The 22,332-nt window shown below is 38.3% G+C and overlaps 1 protein-coding gene across 1 annotated transcript in view; it reads left to right on the top strand.

Moving 5' to 3' along the window:
• The window catches only part of CA10 (carbonic anhydrase X), a 211,613-nt gene that overhangs the window by 70,295 nt on the left and 118,986 nt on the right, over positions 1-22,332 (top strand). Inside the window, exon 3 of the mRNA XM_009323721.1 lies at positions 10,116-10,258. Coding sequence (XP_009321996.1) covers positions 10,116-10,258 — 143 coding nt within the window. The remainder of the gene's footprint in view (positions 1-10,115; positions 10,259-22,332) is intronic.

Consider the following 22,332-nt stretch of genomic DNA (forward strand, 5'->3'; position numbering starts at 1 on the left):
AGAAAAAGTGAGTCCTTTCCCATCTTCCCTTATTTTCACCCAATTTCAGAGAAATCAGAGAATGCATTTCAGTATTTCTGAAAATTAGGCCAACAATGACCAGCCTTACACTCATTAGACTAGTTACCACCTGACATTCAGCTGATTGATGATGCGGGGATTTGTTGGGTAGGAAACCGTTACATTTCCTATGCAGTGTATTTGTCCCGTGGTGAGCACACAGAATACAGAAATCAGATAATGTGGCATCAGCCAAAAGAATACCCTTGCACTCAGCTATCCCCTTACATCTCAGACAGTAATTCCTGTGTAAAGAGTTTGTCAAATGTTGTAGAGACCAGTAAGATACAAACACTGTTCTTCAGGAGGAAGGGAGAAGACAGCAAGTGAGACTCCTCTAGAAGATCCTTAGTTACTGGGACTCCCATGCAGCCAGGTTCATCCTGAGTCAGAGGGAACCACTAAGCCTTTTCTGCTTCTACCTGTTGCACACACAGGGTAGCAGAAACATCCCAGGAGGATTTCAGCCAAATCACTCAGTACAAAAGAGCTAGATTCTCCCTAAACATGCAGGTTTTCCTAGATAATGATTAAGCTGGCTTCTGTGCACAGCAGCAGCCTATCTGCAGAGGCTGTGCGCCATGTGGTATATGTACAACATGTTATCAAGGAAGCAGTGACTAGATTCTTCCCTATCAGAAAGATCAGATCTTTAGTGTAACTGCAGTTAGGAAAAGCAGTAGATGACTCAGTGAAAGATCAATCACTGGACAGGAATTAGCTGAATAGTTTGATGTAACAGCTGAGGAGAGGCCAAGGTTTCTTTCCATTCCAAAATATTTTGTAGTAATGCCTCTGTTTAGAGTTGTGGCTTGACAGCACCATGTTGGACTTCTAAGAGATCAGTATTACCCAACTTTTTTTCAGCTTGTTAGTAAGTGCATCTAGTCAGCTGTCCTAAGGACTTCTGGCCTTTCCAAGAACAATCAAAGTTACAGAGTTTTGGTAATCTCACTGTGGAAACACAGCATCCCCGGGCAGGGCCAGAGCCCTGTGGAATGGGGTCAGAGAAATCTGATTACTCTAGAAAATACCAGAGCACAGAACATCAGTGTTTCTGTCTTGAACTGTCATTACAGATATGAACTGCAGCGCTCAGCGGTGAACTCCGTGCTTGCTCCTCACTTGTCTTTGCAAGTCAGCAGAGCCAGGACATTTCTGCATTACTTGCTGTCATTAGCTGTAAGAGTCTTGTGGGAAGCCAAAGTAGTACATGGCTACAAGTAATTCTCAAGAAGCCACTGTCACACACACAAATGTTTTGGAGAATGGGACTGGTTAACCCTTACTGGATGCTCCTTACACATAACCCTTATGCCTCAGTGCCTGCCTTCTTCAGACCAAATCCCTTAATGTCCTGTAGTTTCAGAATGTGAAGCTCATTATATTCATCCTAGCAAAGGAAGTGCTAACAGATGCAGACATATACTGAATTTGGCAAGAAATAGTTAAATTCCATCTTACTACCTGACAGTTATGTTTGTTTTAGTAACAGTATGCTGTGAAGCACTGGGATATCCAGAAAAAAGCACTTTTGATAGAATAAATATGCTGTCTTCTGTAATTTATGTTCCTTCTTTCATTTCTATTTTTCAGCAAAAGGATCGATACTATCACAAAGACATTAAAATAAAGCTGAATCTACAGAACAGAGCACAAGTTATCTGCTGGATAAGCAGTCTTTCTCCTTTCCTTAAAACAATAAGTTCCAAATTATTTTTCTCTGAACAACTTTCTCCTGTGTTCCAATTTCATCTATGTGAAGCTTTCTTCACTTTTCTTCTGGATCTTCTTTAAAACCTTAGATCTCACTCACCCTGCCTCAGAACAGTCATTCATTTTAATAGTAACAGCCAAAGTCCCCAGTTTTGCGGCATGAACCACAACACAAACAGAAAAACGAAAGATGAAGAAACATGAAGAGGAAGGTTACTTTTAGAGATCATACGATAGCTCAAAACCTGGGTTTCCTGCATTTCAGTGCAAAGCCCTATTTAAAGGGCAGAATGACCATCGCAGCTTTTTTGCATTTCATCTTTTTCCCTTTCAGTCTACATTTAAATCCAGGCCAAACTCTCCCTCTTTTCCACCTCCCCCCCCAATTACAATGAGCGTCAGACAAACTTACTCAGTTGTGATTGCCAACTTGCTCTTTGCCTGCTTCAAGGGGAATCAGTTGAACCCTGGCAGTGATTGATGACTGAGGGACTGACCAGCCTTGATTAGAAACTGCCAGCTGAGTGGCAAGTAATTGATGCAGCTAGTTACTCATACAAGCATCCCAGGCACTGGCAGATGTAATAAGGGAGCCCGGTGTATGACAGAATGGCAGACACAGGCACTGATCATCCAGTCCAGTATGCTCAGTGTCTTGTGTAGAGAAAAGAGGGAGGGGGTGTTGCCTTCCTCCCCTCCGCTTTTTCATTTTTAGCTCTTTTACCAAGAAGGATTTCCTTTACCCAAGACTGACATTGTAATGAGCGCTCTGCACCAACTCCACTAAACATCCCAGTTTCTTTTTAACCTTTAAACCAGGCTGTCCTTTAATCTGTTTTCATTTCCATTTCTTGACACAGTTATGGTAAACCTTTCAGCAGCGGAAACTTCACTAACATTACACAGAAAGACAGTTTTCCCCAAGACTGTATATCGTTTTGACTGGAATGAGAGAGAGAAGTACACTATATTTTCAGGACAGTAGTAACAATGGCCCTAGAAGATTGTTACTGAAGTTGCTTAGTTTTGGACCTGGATATACCTCTGCCTATATATACACCCCTTCCTACTCCTGCCATATTAATAATGCAAAAAGAAGAGATAATATGAAAAGCACCAATAGGTACCTTTTAAGCAGCTGACCTATATTTTTGGGAAACATTAAAGCAGTATTTGATTGTATAGTTTTAGTATATGTGTTAACTCACCACAGTGTGGCAGAGAAAAATCTAATTACATACTGTTGTACAACTGCTCTTTACCCTAAGATTAACATAATTTATATAAAAGTGAATTAGTCTGTTTTAATCGGTGCAATGAAAGAAGTGGTAGTGTTTTTACACCGGTATCCCAAATGTGTAGATGAAAATAAGCAAAAGCTTTGCAAGGTTAGAGGTCAGTAATTGTGATTGCTAAATACTTTTTTCCAGGTAACACTCTTAATTGAAGAAAATGTTTAATTAGGCAGAAATAAGCAGCTATAATTTAAAAGGTAAATTGAAGAGGGTATTGCAGGATGTCTCTATTAAAGGCATAGCAGAAAATTAACACTTTTTTAGAGAAAGTATCTTTCCAGAATCTTAACTCCTAGTTTCCCCCTTCCAGATTTCTGTTCCTTCTCATTTAGCCAGTGCAGTTGTTGAACTTTTCCTGTCATTAAGAATCCTTCATAGAGAGGGAGCTGACACTTGAACAGACCAGTATGAAATTAGTAGTATGTAATATGATGCTGCTAGAGTTCTTCACAATTTCCATTTTTTTGATACATTTCAAGATTTATTGATGAAAAATTTTAATATTTTTTACCATCTTCTGAATAATGGTAATGCTGTCTTACTCTTGAGGATATATTTCAGCTGTCAACTTTTTGATTCTTAAAAAGAAATCAGAATACTTTCAGTTCTCAAATTTGAAGACATTGTGATACTGTCTAATATTACTGCAGTCTGGAGATTTCTGTGACCAATAACTCACATGAATGCCATTCTATACTCTGTCATTTCTTTGGTGTCGCTGATTTATCTCTCAAAGCCTTTATGACTTTACGTTTGGCTTTTATATAGAAGCAGAGCAGGCCATGTGGTTATCCAGAGGCATTAGTATGGTAATTTTCTTCAAGTTGAGTAGCTGGAAATAATTAATGGACTGCTTTATTGATGTACATAGATAGCTGATTCTCTCTGTGGTTTCAATTCCCAGCTTCAATAAAATAGCTTGAGATTTTATCTGAGGGACCAGTAATTACACAGGGCAAGAATAATTGCTGCACAAGTACAATCTGATTGTGTTTTATGCTCTTGCCAGGGCTGGTGTTAAAGCTCAAATATATAAACAAGGATCTGTTGCATGAGTTAGTTGACTCCTTTTAAACTCATGAACTCTAGAATAACTTAAATTCAGAAAATCTGTGCTCTTAAAAGTTGAGCAAACTTCAAAGAGGAAGTTACAGTCTTAGTGCAGTGCAACACAGAAATAATTTTACTGTCTTGACTAGACTCCATCTCCTATTATTGACAGTGACCAGTAGCAGATACCTTGGGAAAAATAAGCACCTATAAAAATAAGCACCATAAAAATTGGATCACATTTGTTACTTTTTATCTCTCAGATTGATGCAGATTTTATGTGAGGATTTTGGCAATTCAAGTCACTGTGGTATTCCTCCTAGAGTTCTGACCGACACTAATGAATTTGTTCATTTTATCAATTTATACTAGAAGTCATTTTTCTGATGCTTGATTTTGAGACAGGCTCTCGGATTCATTCCCCATAAAGAAGCTCCTGTGTGGGAACCTCCCTAGGCACCTTTGTAAGCAATAAGGAAAAGAACTGATACAGCTTTACTGCTACATTATCTTTCATGCGCTCCTTCTAGAGGTTGAAAAAAGTTATTAGTGGCTTTTATGCCTTTAGCAAATTGTTCTTCAGTGTCTTTTTTTGGCTTGTCTTATTTTAGTTTTATATTTAAGTTGTCAGAATTTATCATCTTTTCAATTTTTCTTACTCGGACACCATTTTTTGAAGCATGCTTTCTTATTTCTAGCCACCTCCTTTATTTTTCTGTTGAAGCTTGCTGGCTTCTTGGCCCTATTTAAACAAAGGCTCAGAATAAACACGTAACACCTTAAAACTTAGCTTATATTCTGGCAACCCCAGTGCCCATTTTACCATTTAGGTGTTCTTTTTAAAAAAGCTTCATCATTTTTATGTAGTTCTTCATTACACAAAAATCGACTACATAAGGGTTTTCATTCATATAATGATGCTGAATTCAATGAGTATGATATCTACAATACAAACTGTTGCTTCTCTAGTTACTTCCTAAACCAAAGTCCCTGCATTGCTCAGACCTAAATCAGAGGTGGTTTCCTCAGTGAAAGGTTTGCATAGCTAACACTATTTTAATGTCCTACTTATTCCAAGTGCCCAGCGCAGGAAGCATGATCATCAGATCAGTGAGACACAGAAAGTAGACAGGAGGTTGGTGGCAGGACGGTCTCCACTTGTATCTAGTTCTGAGCATGGCAGCTTTTTTTAAACATGCTTTTCTCCCAGATATCTTCTTCTCTATTTGATTTGCTGCTAAACTATCTCATTCACTTATATGAGGCAACACAAGGAACCTAGTAGAAAGTCTGCTGTGTTTTTCCCTGAACTCGGAAGTCGTACTGAGAAATACGGGGATATTTCCTGGATATTACAAAACTTTGCAATAATAGAAATCATTTGCCTACTGTGCATGAAACCTGCCTGTCCTTTGCTTTTGTGCCCAGAGCAGTAATAAATCATGTGTGTTGCAAAGGTTAAGCACTTTTAACAAAAGTTAGCTTAACAAATATAAGCTGTGAGTTGATGATAAGAGACCCTAGGAAAGTAATGCAAATGTACAAACAGGAGGGTAGAGCAGGGAGAGAGGGAAACTTAGGATTCTTTGAAAACTTTGAACAACGAAGAATGACTCCTGCCAGTGATTAATCATGGCACAGAATAGAGAACAGAGCCTTAAATCAGGAGAAAAGCAGAGAGAGAGACGTGATTTTATCTTAAATAAATTCTCATATGTTTTATGGCTTAGAAACAAAGATTATGATTTTGGTGTAGAAACCTTGCAGAGCCACTCTCTGCAATTGCAGCCACATTTCCAAGTAAATGCAAGTATCTTTAAGGACTCCCTAGATGGTAAAGCTGAGAGCTGATGAGGTAACACTTCACCAGGTAGGGCACAGCCTTCTAGTCTTTCACAGTCATTTCAGAATGGAGAACACAGCCAGGACTTGAATGTAGCAGCCAGCCAGCCCAGCGCAGCTTTGCTACCAAATGAACCCCCAGGAGTGCTCTGTCCTCAGGGCCGGGTGTACTGGGAAGCACAGCATCATCTCACCCCACCTCAAGTGCTGCATCTGTTCTCTTCTGAGCTAGACCAAACTATTTCAGTCAGTGCATCACGAGGACTCTTCAGAAAGTGCCTCAGAGAAATTCTGGCTACAGGCTCTTTATGGCTTTGCTAAGAACAAGATGCAGAAACAGAGCATGAGGTAGAACTCTGAGAAACTTCTTTATAAATAAGCCCTCGGCAGCCAGGCAAAGTGATGAGGAGACACCGCTTAGCTGTCCACAACCCTTTCATGACCTAGACAAAATTTTGGGTCCAGCATCATGTTTTTTCTAAGATCAAGTAATATTTAAGACATCATACACAGCATGCGCCTCTGATCCTATACTGGGAAAACCACTGCCTCCTTTCACAACGTGGATGCAGACTGTTACATGTCCATCAACACACTCTGTAGACGGTACCATTACGCTTATCTGCCAGTTTGCTGTACCTACAGAAGGGCATCCTTATCGGACTCTGTTCACTCATTGCTTTTCTCTGGAGAGGGGAGGCTTGTATTTATTTAGGCAAATCCTCGGTACTCATCACTAGGAGAATAGCATTCAATCCTTACTTCATTGTTCTAGCTGCTATTATTTCACTGTTGTTATGCATAGGTTTGGTAAAAGCCATCAGGATCCCTCATTCTATTGTGTCATGCTGATACTAGAGCATCTTCATATATCTCAATATAAATTGTTCCCAGTAAATAGAAAAAAAGAGCAGCTGCAATAAGATACAGACTGAATAAGGATGTCAGAGATATTTTCATAGGTGTAAAATATAAGTAATCCCCCCCACTTTCTCCCCATATAACCCCCCCCCCAAAGTCTGTTTTCCATAGTGTGCCAACATACAGAGGAAATAAACTTTGAATTTATCCAATTTTCCTTCTGTTGTGAGAAGGTTGAAGGCATGACATCGATCAGGCAAAAACTTATCACTTTATGTCTATGTAACATGTTTGCAACAAATCAGCTCTCAAGCAGTATAAATTTAGGGGGATTTATAGGCGAAGGCAGAGATGACATGACCACTATACAGAAACATTTGGTAGAAAAACCAGGAGCTAGAGAACCTTGTTAAATGAGATTGTAAGCTAGTATGTGGGCTGCATGCAAACTAGCTTGTAAGAGTAGCTCCTGTACAGCACAGGAGCCAGGCTGCTGTCTAAAATGCTTCAAAGGTCCACACACAAAGATGCAGCATATTCCCACTCACACATGACTACATTTTTAAGAAAATGCAACATAATTGTGGGGAAGGAGATACTGTTTCATTAGTGACTTAACCCCTAGTAGAACCTTGTCTGTTAGCTAAGCTGGAATAATAAAATGATGAATATTTTGATATGTTTTTCTAGATTCATACACTAATTTCTTTAGACTAAACAGTTAATTCAGTATTTGTGTTTAATTTAAGCCTTGGTTTCCTACATGAAGCCTCCTTGGATTTTTCCATTACTGTTCTAAATACTTTTCTATTACTTTGAGCATCTAAGCAGCAGCACTAATTACTTTAATTAAATGTAATCAGACATTAATATTCCATAAGATCCCCATCCAGTAGTTAACTTAGGTGTGCAGTCTTAGGTCAGTCATCCTTAATTAACCTTCAGTTAAAGCATAAGCAAAGTCGTTCTGATCACTGGAGTAAGTTTACCATGGCTGAACTTTCTTTTTGTCTAACCATAGATAACAGAGCTAGCAACAAGCACATATTGGAGGGATTCTTAAGCATGAACTTCCTAGGCATTTAGAAAGAAATCAAAGATTGCAACACGGACTTACATGTCTGGGTGACAAGTCTAACCTTTGCAGTGCAACATCACAATATCGGAGCTCCACCTTCTTGACTTTCAGGTGGCAGGCTGGTGTGACAGGCATTGCACAGAATGCAAGGTTTCCCTGTCAAAAACAGAAATAACATTATAAAACATCCCCTCATAGCAGCTATTTTCCAGTGCAGCTTTTCTAGGACAATCCCGGTTGCATCATAAATTCTTTAAGTAATATGATCTTGAAGATAACGGCGTGCCCTGTTTGGCTTGCCATTTGTGCTGGTTTTGGCTGGGATAGAGTTAATTTTCTCCATAGTAGCTAGTACAGGGCTATGGTTTGGATTTGTGCTGGAAACAGTGTTGATAACACAGAGATGTTTTTGTTACTGCTGAGCAGTGCTGACACAGAGTCAAGGCCTTGGCGGGGGGGGATGTTTGGAGCGATGGCGTTTGTCTTCCCCAGTCACCGTTACGCGTGATGGAGCCCTGCTTTCCTGGAGATGGCTGAACACCTGCCTGCCCATGGGAAGCAGTGAATGAATTCCTGGTTTTGCTTTGCTTGCCTGCGCAGCTTTTGCTTTATCTATTAAACTGTCTTTATCTCAACCCATGAGTTTTCTCACTTTTATTCTTCTGATTCTCTCCCCCCCATCCCACTGGGGCGGGGAAGAGTGAGCAAGCAGCTGGGTGGTGCCTGGTTCCCAACTGGGGTTAAACCACGACATCTATAAAATATGATAGGAAAACGCTTACCAAGATCAGCCATTTTCCTGAGGCTACACTACTCAGAAGATATTTTCCACCTGTCTCCCCTCCAAGGAATATCTTCTCAATAGGTTAAGTCTACTACAAATGTGAGGTTCAAATCCAGGCAACACTCTATGTGGCTCCCACAAGAGTAGCCAAAAACTGCAAGCAGAAGCAAACACTCACACTGCAAAACCCTGCATGCAACTAACTACAGCAACCGAAAAGCTTTTTATAAGCAGCTGATGGGTTGTTTTCAGCTCCACCCTCTGGGCAACACACCTGTGCTCCTGCCCTGAGGACTCAGCCACGTGCTCCTTCCCCCAGCCTGAGTTTGTAGACTTTGTCACACACAGTTTGTAGATTAGAAGGATGCTTTGAGGCTCAAAGGTTATGAAAACTTTTAACAAAATGTAAAAAGAAAAAATACAGCCAAAAAAGGCATCAACATTCACACCTGTGAAATTTCCACCTGCTACGCAAAACTACAGAATAATTCTGATAAAGTTGCCTTATATACTTTAGACAGGGACAAAGTGTGCAGACACAAGTTTAAATGTGTCCTTTGTGTATCTTGTTAGTTGCTCTTTACTCATTTAGTCAGAAATTTTTTCAGCGTCCAAAGAGAAGTTCAGGTTGATCTTGTCTATAAATCACAGATTAGATGCAATATGAACCTTCAGCCTGCAGTTACCTGATGAGAAGCGGTATATAGTTACATCACATTTTTCTTCTTTTTCCAATTAGGGGCACAGAATCTCTGAAAGTAACTCAGCTTGTCAAAAATCAGGCGTTCCTCCATGTACCAAGCCATTGCACGTACAGGGAACTATCCTTCTTCACCATCAGAGTATGGCTTTTCCAACGTGATTTTTTTTAGATCAAAACTTCAACTAAAGAAAAGTTTGGGTGAATGGAACAGAAATTAGTAGAACCTTTCTAGAGGGCAGGCCTGTTCTCTGGGATCACAATGTGTGAGCTTCTCTTATAATAATGCTGTTTTCTTTAAAGAATTCTACTAAATATGAACACTTTTAAGAAGTTGAGTAGAATGGAACAGTTTCAGTCCAAGGACACATGGTATGTATGCAAAATTAGCATAAGGACTAATGGGTCACATTCCTATTGCTCAGTAAATATTCTATAATGCTAACAGCAAAGGAGCTATTTATAATTGAATCTGGGAATATATCTAAGTACTTTCAAAAGAGAAAAAAAAACCCCTTCTTTCCTGATACAAAAATATATGAAAAAATATGTTCTGGTCTTTGTGTATGAAGTTCTAAATTTCAAGTGCTAGATGAATTTGCCTGTTTTCAGTTTCAGTGTATGTATGTAGACAGTATGACAAGTTTAATTATCTAGCTATCTGCCTTGCATGTATTTCTCTAGTCTTTCCAGACTTCTCTTAAACTTGCACTTTTTTATATTTTGCAGTTCCCTCCTTTTGGGGTTTGGTGAACTCAGCTTGGAATCTTTGCTCTGTTGGGAAAAGACAGTCACCTGTCAATATTGAAACCAGCCATATGATTTTTGATCCCTTCTTAACTCCACTTCGCATAAACACAGGGGGAAGAAAGGTATGTGTTCTATCACGTTCTAGTATAAGAACAAGTAGTTAGTAGACTTACAAACATTTGCTATATTTTATATTTCTAAAGCATTTACACTTTTATCTCAGTCAGCTCTGAGGCAGAATAACAACAACATAGTGCTTTGCAGATCACATATTTCATCGCTGCTGGAGAGAGAGCAACCATACATTTTTAGGTGTTTTCTAGCACATATTTATATTTTCATATTAACTATTACTTGGAACTCCGCTGTCTGGAAGAATAGCATCTCACTTAGAAACTCCACGTTTGTAATTACATTTGGTGTTCCATCCTGAGTGGCATTTTAAAGGTGCTATTCTAGAAGTGTTGTTTAAGATGGCCAGGACCTTCTTTTATTCATCTAAATGAGGATGACATTGCAGTGCCATCACGTTAAGGGGTCGTAAGGGACAAATGAGCTTCTTTATGTTATGAAATAAAAGGAACTATGAGATACATATCTCAGCATGGGACAGGCAGACAGATGTGTTCAAAAAGTATCTAGTTTCTGTGTTTTCTACAGCATATTGGCACTCATAAGAAGATTTTTTTATTGGGTATCTCCTCACATATATTAATTAGAAAACAAAATGGCAACATTTCTTTTAATAGGTCATAAGTAAATCTCCAAGGATATTGGATCAGATGGAAATGATAGGTTAGCAAAGACTATCTTACTCGTATAAAATTAGCATGATGATTTCTTGTTGGAAAGTGACTGCCACAGCTGGCTGGTTTATTAACCTCTATTGCTGACCAAACCTTATCTTGTTTACCCGGACTTGGAAAGTATATCTTAATAAGCTGAGGTACGAAACCAGAGTCATTCTGGGTTAGATAATGTGTATACCTGTGGCGCAGGCACCTAGACTTCTAGGCTAGTCTATGTAGATTGAAGGTGGAGGCAGGAAACAATCTTGACAAAAAGATGCTCTGTAAATGGGTGGAGATTGCTGTCTGAGGTATGTGTACATATAGAAATACTGCTGATAGATGCTAATCAGTGATCGTATCCTCCCTTTTTTATACTATATCTAAGTTATGTTAGGAGCTAAAATTTGCATGAGGTTTTTATTGTAGTAAAAACCTTAAGTTCAGTAAATGTTTCTAACAAGTTTTTGCAACTCAGATATTAAAGCATTGTGCTAATGCATGTATATAAATCAAAATCATTCACAAGAAATTATTTATGACTATGAATTTGAAAAACATTCAAGCATGTGCATTTGTGCTTGCTGACCCGGTGCTCAGAAGCAGAATTGAAACTGTTATATGTCAGTGAAAAAATGCAGAAAGTTAGCAAGTGTAAACAATGAAAGCAGATTTGGATCCCAAGCATGTTTCACTTTTAATAATCTCATGGTCATATCAATAGCATAGTTAGGGACATTTTACATACATGGTTCTTAAAATTATTTTCTGCTAATTCATTCTTTCTGTTTACTAAAATAATTACACTTACTAAAAATGAGGAGTACATACAAATTTTAGAGTGTAGCACCAAAAAAAATTTTTGAGACCTACTTGGTTCCTAAATTGCCATTCAAAGCATTTCAAAAAACAAACTGATCCTAATGATTATGCTTAATGATTTTTCTTTCACTAAAGAATGTATTCACGGTATGGAAGTTTGAGGACAATCCTCAAATAACTAAGTTATCGATTCTGTTTATCCAACTAGAGGGTTGATATTTTTCAATTCTAAAATTATTTTATAAATAAAACATCTTGAACCTGTTAGCACTGTTGGAAATAGTTGTTAGTTCATAATGTTTTTGTGTTGCTTCCCTTATGTGGGGGTGCTTAAAAGGGTATTTTAAAGATTTTCTTGCTTATTCCATGCAGGCAGTTCTCTCTTACCCAATCTGTAATACAGAACAAGGCAGATTAAAAGGCATTGTGACTTACAATATCAGAACAAGCAGAGACTCTGAAAAAAGGTTATTCCAAAATGATTTATTTTCTCCTGTTGTCTTGACAAATGAGATTTCTGCTGGAAACAGCATGAGGTGTTAGGAATTTGCTTTGTACTTCCCATTGAGGTTCTGGTGGTACATGTGCACATACGTCAGAATCGATGTAAGCTTCATCACAGAAATGATAAAATGGGGTTATCATTACTTACTGAAGGACAGTAATGCCTCCAACTGTGGCCAAAATTTCAGGGTAGTATGTACATTTTGCTTTTTAAACAGAAATGCGTTGAGGATTTTGATACGAAAAAGTTTTATTGATTCTGCTACTTATGTAAAGGCTGACATATTTCAGATTATTTATAAATTATAGTATGACATAATATGAAAGTCAAGAACAAAATTACATGGAAGTTGTCAGTGGGTCAAAGCCAGGAGTTTCAGAATATTTAGTATCTTTAGCAATTCTAAGAATTCAACTGGTTTTTTGTACCAGCTCAGGATGAAGCAAATGTCTGATTATTAATAAAATATCAGAGGCACCGATGGCCTGGGAGATGCTGTATCAGTAACGAGGTGTTCTTACCACACTCACAAATATTAGGCTGCTGCTGTCAAACAGTGATGGCCTTCTATCATGTTACAAGAACAGGATTTGTTCTAGTTGTGGTTAGTCTGTTTTAGAGCAATTTCTAAAATGGTTGAATCAAAATTCTTCTTTGAGGAAAAAACTGCAATTTTGGTACCTTAAAAAAAATTCTTTGCTCATAGTTAAGGATTCAGTGTGGATTTGATTTGGCAGGTAGTATATTTGTGTTCACTTTTTTGGTAATGTTTTTTATATGTTAAAAATGGAGGTGTGTTTCATATGGGCTGAAGCACTTTTCGTTTTCAGGGCAATGAACCAATTGATATAGCAGCCAGGGAATTTCTTAGACAAGACTTAACTGTGATTGTCTTCCTACTCCATTCAGGAGCAAAAGGGATGGCAGTGCAATGTGCCAAATATTTATACCTCTTTGATCCAAATTTTCTCAAGGAAGTTCCAGTGAGCAGTAACATATTGCTTTATGTGCTGTCCAACAACTGCAGTGTGGTATCAGGTCGTGGATTTACAATTCAAGCATCATCAGATGTTATTCTGAATTGTGCTGTGTTATTTTGTATGTTTGTGCTTCTCCTTTTCCTGAGAAACTGGCTTTTCAGGTCCTGAAGGCTGAATATCATTGATACAGATAATTGGATTTCAAGATCCAGAATCTCAGCACAAGATGTTTAATGACATGCAGATAATTTCCCAGAAGAAATGCTGCTTTTGAGGAAACTTCCCAAGTTTCAGTTCTCTCGCAGGCCCAGCTTTGTCTCTCGATTTCCATTTTAGTGAATTTAACATGCAGCCCATTTCAGATGAAAACAGCCCTTTTTAATAAACAATACAAACCCTTATTAATACGCAAATCACACTCCTCCGCTCTGTCCCAAAGAAAAACACCGTTTTACTTTCTCTGCTTTTTTTCTTTGGATTCACATAAGCACCAAGGCAATCAGCAACAGGATAACAGAATAACTTTACTGACAAGCCAGTGTAGTCTAGTGACATTTAGGCAGCAAGCACTATGGGTTTCAGTCTCCAAAGCAGGGATTTCCTGACTGTCGTGGCTGATAGTAGTGGATGAACAAACCACCTCACTTCCCACTGAGCTAGTCCTCTGCTGGGATTTCTTCCTCCGTTCACCAGTGCTGGCAGTCTCTCTTCTCCAAGAGCTCTGCCTTTGGTCCCCCAAAATTTGTCCCCTGACTTACTGTAGCCTATCTGCCTTTGATCTCCTCATTCTCTGTGGACTTAATTTCAAGAGCCCTATTTCCAAGATTCTTTAAGACTGAACTACAGTTCTTGGCCATACTTTTTTTTTTTCTCCTAAAAACGTGTTAAGTAACAGCATTTGCTTTAGACACTAAGTGGCAAATTAATTAAACCTTGTCACGTAAGTGATGCCATGTGTTACTAATCATTTTAGGTCATGCTCAAGGACTTAAATTGTGGTTTAAAGTGGGTAAAGTTCTGTTTAAAATCACTTTATTTTTAAGACAAGGCAGGCCATTGATCCTGATGTTGACCTCTGGGGAAATAAACAAATCGATGTCTGCTGGCCCAGGACTGTTCTATACATTCTCTAGCTCAGTGTGCATAAAAGAAAGTTACTCGGTAAGATCCATAAGTCTGCCTTCTCACATGGGACTTTAATGAATGCAATCACGTATTATTCAAATTAATATCTTTATAAATAATTGGTTCATTCTATGCATCACAGGATAATGGTGATATTTAGCAGTTTCTAAACTAAAATAGGGTAGGAGAAAAGAGATTTATGAATTGAAATCACTTAAATGGTTTCTCTGCCAGCTAGTTCTGATTCCATGCTGTTCAATCAATTCAGAGTATTACTAGCATTTTTCTCAAGAGTGCAATATATGACAACTGCCAAGCTTTGCTTTGGTGATTACTAAAAGGACAGATACTGGTGTGAACCATATTTCAGCACTGCAGGAATATAAAAACTAAATTGTTAGAAATTGTCCAGGAGGAATGGATAGCAATAAGACATCAATGTCATCTGTAAACTGATTGGTGCTGAATTTTTAGAGGGCTTAATAATATGATGTTTTGATTTAGAGTGGCTTTAGAAAGTCAAAAGTCTGATGCAAACATCAAAAACTTTAATGAATAAAAAATGGACTACAGCATTGCTTAAATACTGCTTAAATGTTTAACATTTCTAATACTTCTACAGTATTGCATGTTCTCAGATGTGTTAGTAAGTGAACGTAAAATGAAACCAGCAGGTTAAAGTAACTTGTTTATTCATCCTCATCATTGACTTTAGAACAGGAAAAAATGCTAAGTATTATTTCAGAGGTACTGGCAAACTTTGCTGTTAGTAGACAATACATAGGGAAAAATGTATCTTCAGGGTCTAGATCTGTCTCTATACTGGGACTTGTTTCCTTATCACTTTAGTGATCTTTTCTTGAGATTGAATCAATTTGGAATATGTGGCGACTCAAATGTGCATCTTGGTGTGTTCTACATTTCTGGTTGTCTGTGATAGCGGAGCTGAAATCGTAAAGGAGTCCTGAATGGGCACAAGAATGCATTTCTACAGCTTCTTCATAGTATCAAGGGTTTTTTTGCTCCAGTATAACTACTCTGCTTGACATCTAATCTTGTCTAGTGTCATAAAACAAGCTCACTTGTCTGCCATGGGAGACTTCCGAGGAGATCCTAGATTGGGCAAGAAGTGATTCAGCGGGCTTACTCCACGAGGTAGATTGTACCCTGTTCTAGAGCTCAGGATGGTCTCATTCTGGCAGCAGTACCTTTCAAACTATATGTTAAACTGTATCTCAGCTGCAGTTGTGTAGTAATTAAAAGCAACCCACGGTATCCTTGCAAAGGTGGGTGTGCTAACCCTAGAAATGCATTCGATGGGATGTTATTTGAAACACCAAGGGGATCTGCTGCTATAGTCATTGGGCAGTAGATCTATTAGGAGGTTAAAGAATCTGTGATATTATTGAAGCTGGGCTAACTGATACTAGCCAAAGGTCTTGCCCATTGCTTTCTTTTTCTCTCCTCAACTGTTTATTTCAATAAGTTGCTTTCCTGTTTCCAGTTCCTAATGATGTCGCTTCAAAAAAAGATTGGAGCAGCAGCTGGCCTCCAACTACTAAATAGTTTGATATATTCAAAGGAATTTTCAAAAGTACCAACTTTGTTCTTAATGCCCTTTTTCTATCTTCTAATATACATCGTGCATCGTTTTGATAGTATCTTATTTAGATTTATTTCATCCTGCACTTAGGTCTGTTTATATACCTAGATATTTATTTCAAGCCTTGCAAGGCTTGTATGTAAAAGTAACAAAGATCTTGTCTTTGTACTTGATTCTGTACTTGGAGCTATAACCACTGATATGAAAAGGCTGAAGATTTTTTTCTCTCACGCTGATCCTGCTATTATAGTAAAGGTGTGGAAGTCTCCTAACACCATATGCTTTAAATAGAATATAAGTTTGTATTTTAGCATTGCTAAAACACATTTCCTGGTCTCAGAAGGATGATTCATTCATTGCTTTTTTTTGTTACAAACATAAAACAATAAATATATGGCATATTGAAACTTAGTAAAATATTATAATATTTGCTTGAAAGCAGGTATTTTTGGCACAATATCAAAGAAATGTTTTTTACTGAGAGCCTGCTGTAATGGATGGGGATGTTCCATGTCATTTTGTACACAGAAGTTGAATCATATTATCAAAGTCAAGGTATCTGGGGAAAATGCTAGCATATATAAGGTTATTGTTCAGCTGCCACCAGTTCATCTGAGGCAAAACACTTGCCATGCCACCCAGAACTAATGAGAATCCACATACCTCTCCTCCTGGTAAATTCTGGCCTCAACATTTTACAATTTTGTGCTCTCAGTTCGATGGCAAATGGCTGCAATTTGTAAAGTAGTTTTTATGATCACTGGTTATGTATATTGGAGACTTCATTTCTTTTTCTTCTCAGAAAGCAAATGTTAGGTACCTGTTATGTTCAGTTATCAGTCTGATATTATTATATTCAGAACTTTAAACAGCTACATAGCTATAGTAGCTAACATTACCTGTATTTAAAAACAGCATTACAGCAGTTTCTCAAACATTTAATTTACACAGCATCCAAGACAGATTTTCTTTTTTCTCTTTGTAATCAATATAAGCCCAGCTTGAAATTATTTTGAACTGATAAGTAAATAATTATTTATCAACAGTTCAAAATAATTCTTCTTCAGTTCTTTTTATTTCAGTATTAGTTTATTCTCCTATGTGAGTTAAAACATTTGAGCTTTGTAGCTTCCTAGCTGGCAGGTAAGTATATTGCATAATAAATAGTGTTTCTAACAGTATGTTGACTGTGGTTTTGGCTCTTCACCAACTGAAGTTGGTGGCAAGACTGACTGTTAGCCAATCAGCCTTTATATCCTGCATCCATCAAGTGTGAATTTATATCCAAGCTATTTTTCCTGAATATGATGTACAAATTGCTCTGGAATTCTATAACGGAGTGTAGATTAGGAAACCAGTTTATACGTGGAGAGAGGAGACTCTGTAACGTATGTTAGGTGTCTGCTGCCCATCTAGGCAGGAGATACGTTTTGGCTGAAGATCTGTTTGTGGGAGTAAGGTACTAAGCCAGCTTTCCGAATAGTTATGCAGACAGCAGGCACAGTGATTGCTTGTGGCCTGCTGGTGGCAGCTGCGAAGTGTGAGTTGTAAGAGACCCAGCTGCTGACAAACTGGAATCAGACGCAGCCATTGAGGAACCTGGAGAAAAAGTTCTCTTCCTTTTTTTACATAACTCTCACTTTCATCCAAAACGGTTAAAGCTATGGACTGGGGAATGGTTTGTCATTGGGTTGCAGCAACCCCAAATAAGTGAAAACAATCAGGAAATAGACTAAGATCCACGTTGACTTATCATCAGTTCATTCACGTAAAAGTTAAGAAAGTTAAGGTTAAATAAACCTGCTTTGTGGCTGGAGCGTTAAGCACAAAATAATTGCAAGTCTGGTGCTTGTGAAACTTTTTTTGGTTTTGTGTCTCCAGCACGACAGATAACAGTTGTCTTAGTCACATGTCCCTGTATTGTTTTACACTGAATGTAACCAAGAAATCACCATATATTTGGCAGGGATTTCTGCCTGTCCTGCATCTGGAGTAGGTTCTTTATAATAGACACATGTCAATTCTGCTGTAAGCTAGAAAAGATGGGGATAAATAACACTGCTGCCAGGGTGAAATACAAATTGCTGTGGCAGTCAAATGTGTCATTCAGAATTTTGAGTAGCAGTTTGGTGTTAAGAGAGAAGTGCAAGTTCATTGTTTGTCCTCCTGGTACTGTTAATTGCTGATTGTTGAAGATTGAAGCAGGCACGGTTTGCTTATAGATAGGAGAATTAAACTGTGTATTTTAGGATTAGATGCTAGAAAGGAGCTTAAGGGAAAAAACTGAAGCAGTGGTCAATGAACTATATCTAATAACCAAAAAACAAATCTGTGGATCAGCAGCTTCTCATCAAACTGGGATCTGGATGGTAAAGCAGTGGGGGTATTTAAGCTGCGTGTCACTCAACAGGCTGAGGAAAACCATCAGTAGGTGATTCTGGAGCAGAGGAGGAAAATGTACATAAATTGGGGGTAAGAAACTGATCTTAATGTAAGGGACAGTATATATTACAGGGGGTTGCAGGCCTTGCAAGAAAATTGGAAAGAGAAAATAATCCTTTTGTATGTACCCTTTTTTCATTTGGGATATGTTGTTCCTGTACAGAAAGTGACAGAAAATCATAGCTCATAGTAGTATGGCTTAGACGTGTGGTAGCCCTCTGTGTCACTTAGGTAGGTGTTTGAATCTGTAACTATTGCTTGTTTTATGTAACTTTCAACTGAAAGCAATTATAACTGAACAGTTTTACCTCCAGCTTCTTTATGAAGTTATTGCTTGTGTCCCTGAACAAGAAACAGTCCTAAACTGTAGGTTAGGACTGTCCTACACAGTCCTATCAATGTAGGTCTGACGATGGAAATTTTAGCTTTTAAACTGAAAAAACAGAAGGAAGTTAAACTTGACTACCAAAAATCATGGGGGAGGCTGTTTTAACTGGCAGTTGTGAAGAAGATGGTTAAAATAAAGAACAAATTTCCTTTTGTAAACTTGCATAGAAGAATAGCAAAAAAGTATACTCTTGATACATCAGTAGAAAATGCCAAATACATAACAGTCCCATTTTCATGAGTCTTCTCTAGGATCCAGTTCATCTTTCCTGTCTCAATTTAGAACATTTGTCTTATAGGAAAAATAAGCGTGTTTTTATGTATGCCTTTGTGTGTATGTGTATGAGACTCTTAGCCTACCTCCTTTTTCCAAAGCTGTATCCCATCATTCATCATTTCAGCAGTCAAATAAAGGCGAATGAACATAGAAGGTTTCTTCTGCAGTCTATTTTCCAGAATTTTTCAGAATCCCAAAACTGACTGTAAGACATTTGATTAAAGCATCGGTCTGGAGAAACAGCATCATTTGTAAGGAAAGTCAATAAACTGTTGATTTTTTGAATTTATGTTTTGTCTCCATTGCATTAGCTCCAGCTCTGAATAATGATGTGAATAGGTAAAGGGATGGCTTCAGTAAAGTTATCCTGAACTTAAATCTGTATAACTTGCATCCCAGCTTAAAACCATCTGAAGGAAGTTCATATGGTGCTGATATACCCTGAGGGGATTGTTTCACAAAGGCAGTTGGAGCATCTGAAGTGACTATTAAAAGATAATTCTGTTTTCTCAAGAAAGATGATTCTACTTCAGTGTTATGAATTCACAAGGTCTGACTATCTTAAAGCCACTTTTAGGATCAAGGTGAAAACATACATCATATAAATATAAGTAATGCTAATCTCTAACCTGTGACATACTGCTCAGAAAAAAAAATGTACTTCATACTGCACTCATTTATTTTAACAGCTCAGTGCCACCTATCGCAGGGAAGCTATTCAGCAGAAGAGGATGTTGCATAGAATACACTAACTTACATGGCGTGTTGCCACATAGGTACCTTTGAGGTATATAACAGGGATGAGGAGGAAGGGGAAGGAGAAGAGCAGGCAAGGGTTAATAAGGGCAAAATGTGTTTCTTTACATGGGTATACCCTTTACTCCCGTATCCTTTCTTCTGTGCCCCAGCCAGCAGCTGGAGGCAGCATATCAACATCATAATTCGCTACTGATAGTATTAAATCCCTATACTCACATTCTGCAGTCCTCCGTTCTCTGCCATGCAAATAGTGCAAAGAAATATATCGCAGATATATTAAATCACTTTAAATCACAGCAACTTCCCAGGGCTATGCCAAGGGCAGCGCAGCTGTGCTGAGGTGGCACTTAAAAGCTCCTTTGAAGATACTTTGCCTTAACTAAGTATTTAGCCTTAACTAAGTATTTCATCTAGTCCTATTTCATCTAGGACTATTTAAGACTACCCAAAATAGTGTTCAAATGTACTGTGCAAAGAAGCCTTTGGAAAAAAAAAGGATTAAAATGTGAATAACTTTTAATCACAAAAATGTACTTTTGGTATCATCACAGCCCTTCCAAAGAAATGTATTTTTGTGTTTAGTTTTGTAAAGCACGTTATTTATATGATGGACATTAATAGCTATGTTTGAGCGACTTAAGCTTTTGATGCAAATATACATTCATGATCTTTTCTTTCAGTGTGTTACTAAAAACAACAGGCTGCCATGGTTTCGATAGTCTGAAGATGGATTGGGATGTAACTCCCTGTTTGACACATACGGGGCTATTTACTAGGTATTGCTCAATTAGAAACACAGAAACACCGTTAAACAGGTCTCCTGGTTTGATGTTGCCCAGGGACAGATTTGAACGCTGAGAAACTCTGCACCCAGAGCATCACTACCAAGATGGATTTGGCATGGACAGAAGGCAGTGATATTGGAGAGATTCTCGGATTCGTTAGCCACCCAACAGTAAATCCATGCCTCAAAATCTCAACTTTAGGCTTAGGACTTTGGCACTTTATCTTGTCTATTTGAAATCTTCTCAATGCAAGTAAGCCACTGTCTACCCCTGACCAGATGGATGTTGTGTCCAGGCTTTTTATAGTGCTTACACCACACTCCTTTTTTGTGTATATATATATATTTACATAAGGACATTCTTTGGAAGCACAGGGATGTATGCCAGCATCTATGATCAAATTTCAGATGGAATGGTCCTCTATTATCGTGCAAAGTTTTGTGCCATCTACTTACCCACTTGTCATCACCCAAATGTCCTCAGTCCTTGAGGTAGCTACATATTGGTTGTAAATGTTTTTTGTATCTTGTTTCACCTTTTAGGAGGCCTCTTTGTGACAAATCTTCTGTTAACACAAAGTGTTCCATAAACAGAAGAAATAATGCAGCCTGGTTTCCTGCAGAATCTCATTTTAGCTTCTTGATAGCCTCTGTCCCCCATTGTCATTTCTCCACTACGCCACAGATCCCCTCCATTAGAAGGCGAAGGCAGAAAATGCTGTGGCTATTTCCAAGTTCCTTTGTGCCAGCTAGCCTGCAAATGCACCTGCTGACTGCCCAGCTGACAGCTGCTAACAGCTGTCTATAATACCTGAGTTTTACCTGCCTGTTCCTCAGTACAAAATTGATTTGGTCCTTTTTTCTACCCAATTTTCACAAAACACTGAGACACCTTCTTCTTTGTCAAAGTTGGATGAAACTGGCCAACAGATACTGGAGTTAGTGCAGGGAAAGTAGGAAACAGGTCAACAACCAGTTTGTTACTATTATAATGAATTATTTGCAGTATCTTTTGTCACAGGCATCTTACTGCAAGCAGTGTGTGTTTGCGAAGGCAGGAGCTATCAAAGCTAAGGACTTATGTAACAAACAGGGAATTTCACAGGTAGATCTATATTAAAGAAAGAAATTGCATGTCCTGTAGATTGCTGCTGTTAACATCACCGTTTTGCACGTCAGTGTTTAGCTGCTATTTGCTCCAGCAGAAATGCATCATTTTCAATATCTTTCAGGGAGTACAGCAGTGAGAACTCAATATCATAAGGAAAATGAAGTTAATAAACTGATAAGAATGTAACATCACTTAACAATGTACACAAGGAGTGTCTCACCCAAGGAGTTTTCATTCTTTTAGAAAAACTTTGTTTAGAAGATCCAGCAGCATTTGAACATAAATGGTATGCTGTTTTCTTACTACTGTGATAAATTCAAGTTAGGGAGCTAAGCATCACAAAGCCTTCTGAGAACCACTGCGGACTGCAATGCAAGGACACATGTAAGGGCTACTATACTTATACTGAGTAAGGTCACAGCTAAAATCCTCTTACAGTTATGTGGTAAGTCTCACAGGCCAAAGCTGCACTACAAGAGTATCTGCTCAAAAGTACCAAAGCTAGCTCAGAGAAGAACAAGCAGAGGTATCAGCTTAAATTATGAAAACAGGGTACCTGAGTTGGCACTGCACAGCTGGTCTGGAGCTCAGACAGCCATGGTGGGCATCTCTG

Source organism: Pygoscelis adeliae, unplaced genomic scaffold (genome assembly GCF_000699105.1).
Source record: "Pygoscelis adeliae isolate BGI_AS28 unplaced genomic scaffold, ASM69910v1 Scaffold75, whole genome shotgun sequence".
Lineage (NCBI taxonomy): Eukaryota > Metazoa > Chordata > Aves > Sphenisciformes > Spheniscidae > Pygoscelis > Pygoscelis adeliae.